This window comes from Gymnoscopelus microlampas (assembly GCF_963454915.1).
Source record: "Gymnoscopelus microlampas genome assembly, chromosome: 23".
Lineage (NCBI taxonomy): Eukaryota > Metazoa > Chordata > Actinopteri > Myctophiformes > Myctophidae > Gymnoscopelus > Gymnoscopelus microlampas.
In genome coordinates, this window is record NC_139960.1 from 32,742,843 (window position 1) to 32,759,354 (window position 16,512).

The window sequence follows — 16,512 nt, forward strand, 5'->3', positions numbered from 1 at the left end:
CTATCTAAGGCCTACCTACAGTGCCTACCCACCTACCTACACCTACGTATCTATCTGTCTATCTAAGGCCTACCTACAGTGCCTACCCACCTACCTACACCTACGTATATATCTGTCTATCTAGGGTAAGGGGGTTCAGAGCCTGTTTGGGGGACCTCCTGGTGGCTCCATTGTAACAGGCCCCTGTCCATGAGCCGAGCCACACCGCTTGTCTATGAAGGCATGCCGAGGCGACATGCCACTCGAAATCGGCTGGCCGCACGATATGCCGTTTCACTTGCTGTAGCCTCGTGAGCCAGTCTCTGTTTCACTATGTTCCTTATTGGTCAGAATATTTCACAGAATGTTGATGGGAATTTGTATTTGTAGCATCAGATGTATAATTTTATAGCACAAAGACAAGCTTGACCCCTTCCCCCAGGGCCACACTGTGACACAAATGTCCCACCCTGACTCATAATTCAGTGTAGCATTACGTGGCTTTATGTCTTTTTTTTATATATTCAAGATTTGCTATCCCCGCTATTCACCACCTCATGAACCGTTTTATGGGTGTACATCTCCTGCCCCCATTATTAACAAGCCACCACAGTTAAACCTTCCAAGCGGGTCAGAGGAGCCCTGGCTGTCTTATGCCATGTTAGGCCACGTTATCTCTACGGAAAAATCATATAATCAGGGAGGAATTTATTGTAGTGGTTAAATGTTTGTTTGTTTCTTTATTTACTACTAGAGTTTCGGGGGGCTACGCCCCCCTCAACCCCAGCCGCGCACGGGGCCCAGCGTGGCCGTGTGTATATTGGGGGACCCAAATCGCCGGAGTGAAACTGTGGAAAAGTTATTTTGAAAAAGGAAAAAATTTGAAGAAATAATATTTGTTATGTTTCAGGGGGTCCACAGGGGGTCCGCGGACCCCCTGATGGTCCACTGACCCCCTGTGGAGTGTTGGGACGCGCGGGGACACCCCTGGAACATTGCGGACCATTTCGGTGTTTTTTTTTTTTTCATGAAGGTGGTTGCTTGTTTCTGGCGCTGGCTGTGCAAACCTGGCAACCCAGCGCATGCTGCCGCACGTTACACCGCGCTGGCTGTGCAAACCTGGCAACCCAGCGCATGCTGCCGCACGTTACACCAGAAATGGTGCCTGGAGAAAATGGTGACCAAAAAAAAAGTTTGGAAAAAAAGGAAAAAACCCCCGCAGCGGCTGCCTGCTGTTGTGGTGATGAGGTCGTGCGCACGGTAAACGGTACGAAGCTGCCTCCCCTTCCGTTTTGTCCGACATTTGGTGAGTAGAATTAATTATGTTGCGCGGTGGAAAAGGTGTAGTGAGCAGTGAGATGTCCCCTACGCGAGGCGTAAATTCAGCGCGGCCGCCGTGGCGAGTCAGTTGGCGACATGTGGTCTGGTGGTGCGTTGTTTATTCGATAACAGAGCTGTGGGGTGTCGCCACCGAGGGTGCGGAAGTCGGTCGCCATTTATATAGTTAGATGAGGGATTCAGGACTGGAAGGGCTCTGTTTTTACAAGGACACTCACTCCTGTGTGGACAGAGCTGTGTGAAATTAACGCCCTACTTGATCATACTACAGCGTCGCACAAAAGTAGCAAAAGTAGCATATCCACAAGCTCAAAGCGTGGCGCGAAGCAACACGTTTTGAGCTTGTAGATCTGCTACCTTTGCTATTTATTCATTTGAATCCTGAAACGTAATAGTTTTGGACATATGAGGTTTCCAACAGAGACGATATATACAGTAGCCGTAACAGGGCCCCCGGCCCTCCTAGAGGGCCCTTTTAGACTGTCTCTACAGGTGCTTCCTTGACCCACAAATGCCTTAGAATCCGAATACTGTGTTTTTGTGCCCAATTGACTGCCCGTTTTGGGTATCATGGTGGTGGGGGGGGGGGGGGGTGGGGGCCCTGTGAGTCTTAATCAGTCCCTGAGTGCCGACCGGGGCAGGAATTTCAAGGCCATAGCTGCCATTGCTCCTCAGTTTGGCCTTCTGCCCCTCACAAATTATGTGCCATGAGACCACAGAGGTCTTGATGCCTCTCCTCTGTCTCTGTCCTGTCAATATTTTGTTTTAAACTCCATTGTCTTTTGTTGACATTGTGAATTCTTAACTCCTCCCACCACATCCCCATCTTCAAGAGTCCAGTAACTGATGAGGTGATTAGTCCAGGGCTGTGCGTGCATGAACTTTTGTTAGTATATTACTTTGTGCATTTATCACCTATATCTATTTCAGTGTTAGTTATACTACAGTATCTATTGAAAAATGTATGAACATATTTAAATGAATTATTTATATGGTTTCCGTGATCATTTTATTTGCATTTGATGGCCTTCCTGCCCTGGCATTTGGCCTTTGTGCCCTCAAAAAACGTACACCACCAAAAAGGCCAAGTGGCCTTGTCCCTAAAATGATGAAATTCCAGGCCTGGTGCTGACCTATCACTTAGCAAATAACAAAACGAGCTCAAGCACAACCATGTAGTTAAGCTTTATTTATGTTTTTGATATAAAAAAGTAAATGCATCTCTCATTTTTGCATGGCAATTGAAGATGAAATGCTAGAAAAGCTTGTAGCTATGTACACACATATAGCTTCTAGATGTACACGCATTGTCCGTATCATCAAAGCATCCCATTTCTATACATTCTTCATAAACACTCAATAAATCAATATTAATTAAAGGCTTAGTATGTCAATTTGCCCTTGTGTTTACATAACAAACCAATACATTCATTTTTACCCATCATTTCCCTCTATACCAGCAGTCATCAGACACTGGAGTAGTGTGGTGTTTACCTGCAGAAACACATTGTCCTCTCGCTGTATTTGGGTGTTTTCACTGTTTGTTTTGGTGGATGGGGATGCTTTTGGTAGCCCAAAAAAATCCCCCAGAACATCCCAGTCTACCAAAACAAACAATGAAAACATCAAAATACAGCAAGAGGTCGCTGATAACGGCTGGTATAGAGGGAAATAATTGGTAAAAAAGAAAAGTTTTTTGTTTAACTATAGGCAAAGTTTCATACTATGCCTTTAAAGTTCACTGTATGAATCCAATATATTAATGATATAAAAAGCGATCATAACCTCACAGCAAAAATAAATACTGTACATTATCCGTCTTCAGCTTAAACCCCTAGCCTCGATAACGTGTTGTTCTAACTTATGGAGACAATTACCGCCCCCCCCTCATACTCCATTAACAACCACTTAAACCCTATTGTACTTCATTGACTGGAGTCCCTCAGGGGTCTGCTCTAGGCACCCTCCTTTTGTCGCCCCCCCCTCATACTCCATTAACAACCACTTAAACCCTATTGTACTTCATTGACTGGAGTCCCTCAGGGGTCTGCTCTAGGCACCCTCCTTTTGTCTTTATAGGTGTGGTGTGGACCAGTGGTTCTCAAAGTGGGGTCCAGGAACACCCTCAAGGTTGCTCGAGGGGGGGTTTCCAAATGGACAGGTCTGTGTAAACTCTGAGAGTGTGCACATGGAACCAAATGGACCCTTTATGGGTCCATTTGGTTCCATTTGTACACTCTCAGAGCTACGGGGGTCCTTGAAATAAAATAAAAGAAAGTTTGAGAAACAGCCAGTGTAGACTACACCAAATCTCTTCACAGAAAATAGCCAATCTACAGTTTCACAACATTGAGCTTTAGTCAGTGTTGAGCTTGTATTTTTTGGGGAGGCTATATTTTTTTCCGCAGAATGTTCGGCCCCAGAACAGGGACGCTAGGGTTCATGTGGTTAATTCTTTTTTATGTTACATTGCTCATCAGAGATACTCGGGTATAAGGACAAGAACAAGGTAGTGTAGGTGATATATATTGTTTAAAAACATTCAAATGATTCAAAAATTGTCTCACGATGTGACGCGTTGTGAGCTTGTAGATTGGCTATTTTCAAAGAGCCAAAGTGTACAAAATAGGGTTGAAGCGCCTCCTCGTTTTGCTGGGGACCCCCTGAAACCCCCCTCAAGGACCCCTGGGGGTCCCCGGAGCTCACTATGAAAACCAGTGGCTTACAGCATGTAACCCACCAAGCACCAAAAAAAGGGGAACCATAAAAATCAACTTTTGTATCTAATTGATTATTGCAGCTTGATAGATGTCGGTCGACGTAGACAAAGGGATTACTGGTCGCAAAATGTCCTATTTCTTTTCCTGAAATAATTTATACTTCTAAACAGATTTCTCTGTGGAGTTGAGCCCTTATACCTTTTTGTGATGCTATACCATTAAAGAACACTGGGTGGCAGTGTTGCACAAGTGATGTGATACACCTGGAAACTGGCGAGTAGCAAGATGTGCAGTTGTTCGATGTACACAGTACGCACACACACACACACACACACACACACACACACACACACACACACACACACACACACACACACACACACACACACACACACACACACACACACACACACACACACACACACACGCACACGATAGACAGAAAGCGTTTGAGCCGTGCAGTTAGATTGTGTTAGGTCACATAGTCATCCTCTGAGCTTGCTGCTTTTTGGAATGTAGGGCACCTCAAACAAGCCTAATTTATACTTTGTCGCATGGCGTTTGTTGCTCTTCATAAACAACACAAATTAGGCGTCAATAACCATGGCCAACGTTTTGACAGGTATTGTTGCATAGATGTTCACAACCAATACTTCTTGGATCTAGAGTACTGGTTCTCAAAGTGGGGTCCGGGGACCCCCAGAGGTCATCCATGAGTGGGTTCCGGGGGGTCCCCAGCCAAAATGAGTTAATCAAGTTCACATTGTGAGCTTGTAGATCTATATTCGATGTGTATAGGGTTAAAGAAGTTGTTAAACTGATCGTGATGCTAAATTAACACATTTTTATGAGGACCCCCTGGAACCCCCTCAAGGACCCCCTGGAAACCAACCACGTATTGTGCATTGCATGCCGCCACGCCGCCCGTCAGGGGGGTTGCGGGGGGGGGGGGGGGTTGCTTGAAAAAGTTTTCCATGTGTGCCAACTGTCTTCAGACTTCAGAGGTGAACTCCGTGAAGAAGGAAAAAATCTTTTGAATCGCACCACTCGTCATGATGACTTTTTGTGACAGATTTTTTTAGCTGCAGCTGAAATTGTCACATCAGCCTCTCATAAAACCCACACTTGAGTGGCTGCCATTAATTATGAAAGCGCTTAGAGCAGTGGAAAATGATAGCAGCTCATTAGATTTTAGTGGTACCATGTACTGGCATCGTTCGCTCGGCTGTCTCATGGGCGTGTGAGAGAGAGCGAGAGAGAGAGAGCGAGAGCGAGCTTATTGTCACTGTCGGACGGAAATCTTGTATGTCCAAAAACCCCGAAATGGGGAAAAAAAGAACCATCAAGGAGTGTTGAGCGGGAGGAGTAGGACAAAGGCTCTACAAGTTCCTCCCGGTGCGGGCTCCTCACTGGCAGGTGAGTCAGTAGGATACAACAGCAGTGACAACACACAGGAATGTGTGTGGGGAGGAATTGGCATAATGGGTAAATTGGGGAGAAAAGGGGGTATAAAAAGCATAAATTAAGTATGGAGATGCAAGGTTTCTGCCCGACAGAGACTTTATCTGGTAGCCAATGAGCCAGTGGGATAGCAAGTGCAGAAATAACAGAGAAACGGTAAAAAGCTGTCCTGTGTTTATGTGAAGCCTTTTACATCAGGTTTAGTTCTTGTCCCGCCTGCTGTTCTCCATTCTCCATTGTCCATTATATCACATCACCTCCGCCTCCCACAAGCTTTACTGCTAGTCGGGCTGATGTCTTTTTTTATTCTTTTTTTCGTTACTTCCCGGTTTATTTTTATTACTGCATCAAAATGGTCCTAAAGGTTCATGATTTCTTTCTCTCTCTCTGTGTGTGTGTGTGTGTGTGTGTGTGTGTGTGTGTGTGTGTGTGTGTGTGTGTGTGTGTGTGTGTGTGTGTGTGTGTGTGTGTGTGTGTGTGTGTGTGTGTGTGTGTGTGTGTGTGTGTGTGTGTGTGTGTGTGTGTGTGTGTGTGTGTGTGTTACTACACTTGTGAGGGACAAATGTACCCAGAAGTATAGTAGAATTTCAGACCTAGACAGGTTATAAAAATGATAGATTTAGGATTGATTTATACTCTGTTGTGCGATGCTGCCACACGCCCAAAATAACTGATCTACAATCTCACAATGCTTCGCACTGAGACACGCCGGGAGGTTGTAGATCAGCTATTTTGGGGTGCACGACACCGGCACGCAACTAAACTCGGGCATTGGGGCTGTAGGGTTACAAATGGCAAAAAGAGGTAAAAATGGCATTTATAAAATTACCGTCCTAACGTTTTGATGTCCTCACAAGTATAGTAATACAAACGTGTGTGTGTGTTTGTTTTGTTTTGTTTGTAGGAGCATTGTTAATACATGCGTGACTGCGTGCATGTGTGGGAGAGTCTTCGTCTGTATGACCATCTCGGCTGGTCATCTCAGCGCACCGTCCGTCCGTTCATCCGTCTGTCTGTGTCCGTGATCGTTTGTCCGTCCACGTCATTGGGTTTTGTCACGTCCTGTCTGTCCGTCCGTCCTGCGGTCACTACGGCGCGTAGTTCTTGGGCCGCATCATCATCTTGACGGTCTTGAAAGCCTGCCGGTAGTTGGTGGGGTAGTACTCCGTGGACATGTTGTGCCAGGTGCCCCAGAAGATGCCGTTCCGCACGCCCTTGTACCTCTTGTGGTAGTACTTGCCGTTGAGGTTGGCCGACATGCAGGCGTCGAACCACCAGCCGGAGCTGTAGTAGGCGCCGCAGTTGCCGCTCGGGTACTTGTCGTTGTCGCGGTCCGGCGTGGTGAAGAACTTCTGGTCGTGGTTGAAGTGCTTGTTGAAGCTGATGGCGTTCCCCGCCGTGCCGCTATAGTGGTTTAAATTCAGACACACATATTTGGTTATATATTTTTTTTAAAGGAAGGAAGTAGATATACAGTAGATTGTTGCTTAATATTGCTGTTGTGGCGGAAAACCTTGTATGTCCAAATCTGTTACATTTCAGTGTCCAGCGGATCCAATGTGGTTATTATTTTGCCACTAGCTCCTTGTTAATACTTTTCATCTGTTCAATATTTACAAAACGCACGGACTGACTCAACTACTTCCACATTCACTTTCAAAATGTTTCAAAAATAGCAGATCTAAATCTACAAATTATATACAATGATATGTATTTGGCCGCAGACCCCCATCTGAAAATATTTTGTCCCAGGTACCCCCAGAAGAGAAGATTTGTGTTAAAATATAAAATAGAAAAAATATTCAACATTTTCCAATCATTTTTTAGATCTTTCCAAATTTGTTAAAAAATGTCAAATGTACAAGCTCACAGCGTAGCACGAAATGACCCGCTGTGAGCTTGTAGATCTTGAAGAGATTGTAGAGCTTGTAGATCTGGATAAAGTGGTTACAATGATTGTGATGCTATACTACTTTGAGAAGCGCTGCCCTACACCTTAACAAAGAGCTTTTCAATTACACTAGACATTATCCCACAGTGGTCCCCATGGTGCAACCTTACCGTCTGTATATGATAATAGTTTTATTAAATAGTTGTCATAGTCAGACATCCTTTCAAATCGCTCATTTGATTTAAATTGCATAGTTATGCAAATGGAACACCGGCGCTCTTTTAGAAAAGAACGCTTTTCTTATGAAATCGATAAGTCGAGAGCAGTCCAGGGACCTCTGTCACAGAAAACAAATTGCTTCTTTAGTCTTGCTTTATTAAACACTCGAGTTACTGTCAGTCAGCGGTGAGGACGAAGCGTGGAAATGTAGTTATACTTTTTTTTTAATATAATCTGCGGAGGTGCTGCTTGCCTGCAGTGAATGAAACGCCACTGAACCTTAATCTATTCTTTTTTTTGGAAGGGAGCAGAGCAGCAGACTTGCACATTCCGTGCTGTATGGTTATTTGAAGTTTTTTTTTTTTGTTGCATTTTCTCCCCTTTTTTCCCCAATTTAGTTGTCATGCCAATTGATTCCTCCCCACACACATGTCTGTGTTGTCACTGCTGTTGTATCCTACTGACTCACCTGATCAGCTCCCAAACAGCTAAACTGAATGCTCAATACTTCTAAAGAAACGGCTGATAACGTGATGTAAAAATAAGACATTTATGTGTATATCTCCTGCACTCAATTGAACTTGATATTTTGCATGCTAAAGTTCAGTTGGCCTGCAATTTCAGTATGAGCTCCACATAATAGGCTTTACTTGATACAGTTGAGTCAATCAATCAATTGATGCTGAAAAGCTTTGTCTGTACCTGTATCCGCTGATGGACAGACGGTAGCGGAGGAACTCGTTGGCCACGTAGAACTGGTCGTACTTTGCGTACTCACGGACGCCCTCGAAGTCCTCCAGCTCGATGCGAAGGATCATGTCTTTGGACTTGGTCAGCAGGTGAATGTGGTCGTTACCCAGCCAAAACTCACCCCTATGTGGGAGAGAGAGAGCGGAGAGACGTGTAAACACACAACACAGTTTCAGTTAGTTATCGTTCATTTTTATGTCAAGCCTAGTTTTTATTTTTATTTCTTTTAACTCTAATGTTTTTTTCAATTGTAGTTTTCGCTATTTCGTTAGTTTTACTTAACTATGATAACCTTGGAGAGAAGAGAGGAGCGAAGGAAAGAGGAGATTATAAATAAAGGCTTGTATTCTTAGACCTGATCAGCAAGGGGATATCATCATCATTTGTTAGAGAGCCATAATTCAGCCTAAGAGAGTCGGCGAGAGGGAGAAGGAGGTTATAAAAGAGGGAAGTTATAATCTAATATATCACTGCACTTCGTCGTTTCCCAGATGGAATTCACACCTAGCGTAGAGGAGAGGGTAATTTAAGGAGAGGTGAATGGAGGACAGTGACTTGTTAGCTGCCTCTGAGCTCAAATAAAGTGTGGAGGGAAGATGTGTTTTTGGAATGCAACGTGCAATAGACTGGGATCAGTGTTAATTTTGACACAGTAGTCGATGCAGTTTTAGTCATAGTATTTTGAATATAATTCCATTCAGTTTTAGTCATATTTTAGTCATCTGAAACGTTTTAGTTTAGTTTTAGCCGACTAAATCTACAGTTGATTTAGGCAACTAAAATGTATTTTGGCAGGCCTTGATGGTGTCGTAATGCCGGATTTATACTAAGCACTCAACCGAAAATAGTCTATCTACAAGCTCGCGTGGCAGACGTGTTGTGAGCTTGTAGATCGACTCTTTTCAGAGCGTGACACCCACGCGCAACCAAGCATAAAATGACTTGTGTTAGTGCTACTGGACTGGGCTGAAGGGGATTTCACATCATTCGGCATGGCAACCCTCTCGCCTGCGGCTCACTCGGGCGGTGCCTCTCGTGGCTCAAGTCCACTTTATATGAATCGACGCGTACAAAAATATACATTTTCTTTTTGTAATCGATTAGCGTGATTAACCAATTAAGCCCTATTTTCTGCTTTGTCGCACAATAACAGCTGATCTATAAGAACTTTTTTTGCTATTTATTTGAATAGAACATTTTCACTTTCTTTCACTTGCTTTCCCCCCCAAAAAATGTCATAAAATAATTATTATCGATCGTTTTAGTTTGATTTCCTGTTGTACCCCTATGTACGTACAACCCACCCCCCCAAAAACACGTAATGGCACCGTAATGGAACCGTCAACCTTCTCACACAAACCTGAAGTCCCCGAAGCCCTTCTTGTACTCGGCCCAGGTGCGGTTGAAGCTGACCGATCCGTTGAGTCGCTGCTGGACGACGGTCCAGCCGCCGCCGAACGACTCCATGTCGCAGAACACCTGGAAGTATAGGGATAGGAAGATAATCGTTATTAGATAAAAACAAAAAAAAACTTGCATCGCGGAGATTTTAATTTATCCTGAAATTGTCCGTCATACACTGAACCTGAGTTGGCTCTGTACTTGGACCGCTTTTTTTCCATCTACCTAAAATCTTTTTGCCAAAATAAATGCCGATCTACAAGCTCACAACACGCCACAACGCGTTGTGAGCTTGTAGATCGGCTATTTTTGGCTAATGTTCCCCACAGATTATGGACGCTGGGGGTGCAAGTGGAAGAGTTTTAAGCATAATTTTTATTATCGCGATAATAGCGTTTAATCGCAATTATTTTGGCATCAACATGGTGACTTGACATTCTCATATTATGACCCCATCGTCTCTACTGTACCTGGAAGGTTCCGTTGCGGTGGTCCGGCGTCACGTTGTACACGCCGTTCTTCCGCTGGTCCAAAACGTTGTAGTCAGAGCAGTCCCTGGGTGCCAGGATGACTGCAGAGAGACAGAGGAGGGGAGAGAAGAATGTAGCTCTTCTGAGTAATTATACAAAAGTCAGTAATGTTCATGACCATCACGCTGCAAGGGAGAGATCCACTAACCTGGTTCTTATCAGATTCAAGACATTTATTGGACAATATACTGTACATTCATGCACACAGCAACTGTAGCATTTAATGGGCGCCCGCTGGCCTAGCGGTCCACGCGCATACCATAGACTCTAATGCAGCCTGTAAAGTACAGATAATCAAATGAAATAAAAATGTACTTTGTTAAGGGCTGTGTCCACAGAGAACGCCCTTTGAGTTGGCACCCACCGTTAATACTTAGTTTGGTATTTCTATGTTAAAGACCCGCTGGTGCGCTCCTCTTCTCAGTGCTGACCATCGCACTTCAGCGTTCTCGACACCCAGCTTTTTTTTGTTGCAGCGCCCTGGGGCACTTCAGTTCAACTTTTGGAAAGGAGCGCTGATTGTATGTAACTAAGCCATGCCGAGCCATGAGGCCCATAGGGCAGGAGCCTATCTCCGGCTTCTGTTGAGTATGTGAGCGCTATGGACATGATATCCACACTGTGTGTGAGTGCTATGGACATGATATCCACACTGTGTGTGAGTGCTATGGACATGATATTCACACTGTGTGTGAGCGCTATGGACATGATATCCACACTGTGTGTGAATGCTATGGACAAGATATCCACACTGTGTGTGAGCGCTATGGACATGATATGCACACACTGTGTGTGAGCGCTATGGACATGATATCCACACTGTGTGTGAGTGCTATGGACATGATATCCACACTGTGTGTGAGTGCTATGGACATGATATCCACACTGTGTGTGAGCGCTATGGACATGATATGCACACACTGTGTGTGAGCGCTATGGACATGATATCCACACTGTGTGTGAGCGCTATGGACAAGATATCCACACTGTGTGTGAGCGCTATGGACATGATATCCACACTGTGTGTGAGCGCTATGGACATGATATCCACACTGTGTGTGAGTGCTATGGACATGATATCCACACTGTGTGTGAGTGCTATGGACATGATATTCACACTGTGTGTGAGCGCTATGGACATGATATCCACACTGTGTGTGAATGCTATGGACAAGATATCCACACTGTGTGTGAGCGCTATGGACATGATATGCACACACTGTGTGTGAGCGCTATGGACATGATATCCACACTGTGTGTGAGTGCTATGGACATGATATCCACACTGTGTGTGAGTGCTATGGACATGATATCCACACTGTGTGTGAGCGCTATGGACATGATATGCACACACTGTGTGTGAGCGCTATGGACATGATATCCACACTGTGTGTGAGCGCTATGGACAAGATATCCACACTGTGTGTGAGCGCTATGGACATGATATCCACACTGTGTGTGAGCGCTATGGACATGATATCCACACTGTGTGTGAGTGCTATGGACATGACAAGATATCCAAATGACTGTTGGTAGGGCATTCCACATTTTGGTGGCATAGCAGTAGAACGAATGTAACCCTTTGTTTGAACCAAATCTGTGTTGAACGTGATCTATGGAGCTCCCTCTGGTGTTTTGTTTGTGGACGTCTTTAACGTTTTGACAGGTACATGGGTGTCTTTGTGTTTGAGGTGTAGTGTATCTTGTAGACCAGGCAACACACAGAGAGAGAGAGAGAAAGAGAGTCAATAGTTTATATTGAATTATATTTCCGCTAGCACTCTGGCCTATTTCCTGTATGTGCCTCAGCAGCATGGCGGAGAGTACAGCGTCTTGAGACGAGAGGGAATCGTACAGTCAGTGTTGAAAGAAGATCACGGAAGAGCAAAAAATAAAATAAAAGTTGTTGTACACCAATGCTATTTAAAGATAAACGAGAGGTGGGAAAAGGGGGAGAGGGTTTGAGAGAGGAAGACACTGGAGAATATAGGGGAGAGGTATAAGTATAAAAAAATACAGGAGAGAAAAGTCTATGCTATACGGGTCCAGAAGTGGACAAAGTACTCACAACAGTACTCGAGTCAAAGTAGAGACCAGTGGTTCTCAAACTTTTTGTAAATGTAAATAACTTTTTCCATCCACGGTACCCCTGACATTTGTACATAGTTTTTAATAGCACCTTACATTTAGGTCATATCACGGTATATAATTATGTAAATCTTTCTCCCTAAGATACAGTTTGTCACAAGAAAAACTTGGAGAGGATATCCATTTCCACTATAGGACAGATTTAAACTAACTTTATACTTGACGTTTAACCACTTGAACACCAGCATCCTTATTCTGGGGGGAACATTGGGCAAAAAACTGCAGATGTACAAGCTCCAAGCGCGTCACTTCGTGCCATGCTGCGAGCTTGTGCATCTCTGAAAAATCTGGGGGAAAAGCTTTGCATTTTCTTAACCTTTCATTTTCTTAATCTTCTCTTTTAGGGGTCCCTGGCAGGCTGGCACACAAAAAATGGTGGGGGTCCGCGGCCAAATACATATCATTTTGGGGGTCCTTGGCTCGAACTACTGCCGCAGGGCCACTCACTGCAAAACAGAGTTCCGCTGCCTGCCTTATTAGCTTGCAACCCGGGTCCAAAAGTCCACAACACTCCCCGTCAGTTAGAGATTGGGAAATGAAAGGGACAGACGTGTCAAAACAGGAGGGGGGTTGAAATGGGATTAAAGAGACATGTAGCACCTCGCTGGGAGTCAGGGACCCCGCTCCGCACGTAAGACATCCTGACACCAGGCGAGAGGAGAGGAGAGCAGACTAGAATAGAATATTTCATAACACTTTACTTAAAGGTTGTGTCTATAGTGCATTATAAGCGTGTTTATAATACATTATAATGCACTTATAAGGCTTCTGGTTATATATGTTTATAATTATGCATAACTACTTATAACAAAGACTACATTATAACTGACTAAGTTATGGTTGCTATGTGCTGGTATAATGCATTATGACCAGCACTATACTTCATAAACCTTGTTATAAATTGCATGATAGACCCGACCTTTTAAGTAAAGTGTTACCAAACACTTTTACTGGCATCATTCAAAAGTACACGAGGCGCCAACATGGATAAGATCACACAAAACAAGCAGAAGCTTGTTTCCGTTGTGGTCCATTTAAAAAAGATTGAATCTGAAAATATATTGTGCCAGGCACACCCATACAAGATATGTGAATGTTGGAATGTTTAAAAAAGATTCCAAATTTGTAAAAACTTGAATTTTTGATTTATTTGAAAATATCAGATCTACAAGCTTACAAACTTGGCTATTTTTCTCAAAGAGATATGGTGTAGACTGGGAAAAAAAACTGTCCAAGTACAGAGCCAACTCAGGTTTGGTCTAGAGGATTTAAGTGGTTGTATACAGAGTCGAACGGGGTGAAAACACACAGCGATTGCACATAGGCCAGTACCGATATAGCAAGGTCAGAGTTAGGTTTGCCTGCCCGATGTCAAAGCGAGGCGAGAGGCGATAATGACAGTAGAAGACGGTAGTGAAGAAATCGAAACAATCACATTGGCCTGGACTTAAAGGTTTGGCTTGGATAAAAACATGTCTTCGGGTCGGTCTCACCGATCAATACGGAGGCTATTTTGTGTTCTCAAACAATCAATCTTTAATATGAGGTATGTGCCGTGCATTAAGGCAGGAGCTGTGGAGGAATGAAGTAGAGACATGTAGTCACTGTCGAGCAGAAACCTTCCATCTCCATATTCTAATGTTTTTAGCGGTGCCAACCGCTCTATACGTGGCTTTGACTCGGTGTCTGTGTGTCTGTGTGTCCGTCCGTCCGTCTGTCTGTGTGTCCGTCCGTATGAGCCTGGGATGAGCACGGCAAAGAAGCAACACATACAAACACACACACACACACACACACACACACACACACACACACACACACACACACACACACACACACACACACACACACACACACACACACACACACACAGACTTGGAGATTGCCTATGCCATCTCTCCTCTCATTGGCCACACGTGCCACCGGTTATCAAAGAGGGGTCCAGGGACCCCAGGGACGTCCGCCCGTATGAGCACGGGATGAGCACGGGATTTTAAACAGCTATAACTCCAGTTTGCAGCATGCCACCAAGTCCAAATTTGGTATGTGGACTTAGACCACCAATACGGGCCCCGCCCCCTCTGTCTTCCCATTGGCTGGCCTTTAAACAGCCATAACTCAAGTTCGCAGCATGCTACGGAGTACAAATTTTGTACATGGACTAAAACCACCAATAGGGACGAACTGTAATTACTGAAGCCCCGCCCCCTCTGTCTGCCCATTGGCTGGCCTTTAAACAGCCATTATTCCAGTTTGCAGCATGCTACCAAGTACAAATTTGGTAAGTGGACCCAAAGGCACCGCTTCCTTCACACAGGGTGTGATTTTTTTGTAAATGAATCCCCAACTTCATCATTCAAGAATGTCACACAAAAGTAGTGAAAATAGCAGATCTACAAGCCTGCAACGTGTCACATCGCAGCACGTTGTGATATTGTAGATCTGCTATTTTCACAATTTTTAAACGTAAAATAATAATAAAAATCGTTTTGGACATACAAGGTTTCCACCCGACAGCAACGATATTTAAAGGTAAACGATTGACCATAATGGTAGATTTAAAAAAAGGTTCCTCACAACAGATTGAATAAAACATTTCACGACCATTGCTCAAGGTAAGGTAGATTCGCTTGTTCCAAGTTTTATGTTAAATGCTGTTACACCCCTCCTTAGGCCAGTCAATGCAGTTTGGTCTATGCCAGATGGAAGCAACATCATTAATCCAAGTTTTCCAAAAAGAGCCCTGAGTTTTTGACATAGTGCATAATGATTAATGACCACAGGCATGGATTAGAGTATTCAACATTCTCCCCCTGACGCCCGCCCAATTCCTTCTGGGGACAAAAGGCTATATGCGCACGCCCCTGGATATTGGATAAATAACTTATTTGGGATAAATGTTCTTGTCGTACTTCTAGCTTTACAACCGTTTTATAGCTTATACAGCAGGAGGATGTGTTTGAATTCTCAGGTGGAAGTATAGGAAGAAGTCCAACTGCAACTGCAGACATCCATCTACATTTTTATTGAGATAAAGAATACTTCTGTTCTTTTTCTTCCCTGGGTGTATTAGAATTAGAATTCAATCCACAGACAGCCGTTGGTTTCAGGGTCTGCTTTGATAAATGAGAGATACGGCACTATGAGTACACTGTAAAAAAAAAAAACATTGTTGGAAGCCGCGAGGCTGCTGAATTATATCTCTGTAACATTAACACTTCTGTCAGCACAAAGTGTTGTATCTATAAATTCCTCTAACGTCTCTCCCTCATTTAAACTCTCGGAGGCTCTCTCTCCACATTAGTCTAACTGTAACTTCTGTTATCACTCTCCCAGCCTCTCCTCATCGCTCTTCACCGGGCAACAGTCCTATCATCGCGCTTTAGATAGCCAGGAGCCATCTCACAAGCACGGCTATGCTACATTGGCTGACCCAAATAACTATAAAAGAAGCCTCTTAGTGATTGGCTCGCTGGCCCGCCATGGCCGGCGGCATAGCAAAATGTCTGCCTGGATGAGTTATCGACGTGCCGGTGGTTGGGATTGTTGCATTGTCTGAAGAGCCGTCTGTCTGTCTGTGATCAATGGCTCTGATCTCTCTGACTGACTGCGGCGCTTTCAAACGACTGAAATTCGGATCTGTTGTTGACGGAAAAACTCACTGCCGGCGCCCCCGCCCGCCCGCCCGCCCGCTAGACCGAATGACCATCTGTTTGACTGACAGACTTGACATCACAGTACATAAAACTAAAAATCGTTTCCGACTTGCGTCACTGACTGAACTGAGCGGTGCGCTGCGTTCTGCCCCTGCATAGTACTTGAAAGAGTGAAGTAGTGAGTGATGAGGCTGCTAATATCTCAGTAGCTGGCTGAGTGACTTTCTGACAGCCACTCAGCCTGATAGGGCTGATTGGCAGGCAGGCAGGCAGGCAGGCCGGTGGGAGCAACCTTCAGCGCTATCGCGGGGAAGCATGCCCAGTGACAACAAACACTCATCTAACACCACCACCTGTCAGAGAGGCAAATGTGTTCCGCCGGCGATAGTACGTATGTCTCTTCCCTAAGTGGAATTTAA

The 16,512-nt window shown here is 44.5% G+C and overlaps 1 protein-coding gene across 1 annotated transcript in view; it reads right to left on the bottom strand.

Annotated features, from left to right (window-relative positions):
* Positions 1-2,486: 2,486 nt before the first annotated feature.
* Positions 2,487-16,512, bottom strand: part of fgl2a (fibrinogen-like 2a) — a 28,142-nt gene continuing 14,116 nt past the window's right edge. The window contains exons 3-6 of the mRNA XM_084049441.1: positions 10,230-10,330; positions 9,719-9,837; positions 8,311-8,481; positions 2,487-6,902 (exon numbers count right to left, since the gene is read on the bottom strand). Coding sequence (XP_083905567.1) covers positions 6,587-6,902; positions 8,311-8,481; positions 9,719-9,837; positions 10,230-10,330 — 707 coding nt within the window. The 3' untranslated portion in view covers positions 2,487-6,586. The remainder of the gene's footprint in view (positions 6,903-8,310; positions 8,482-9,718; positions 9,838-10,229; positions 10,331-16,512) is intronic.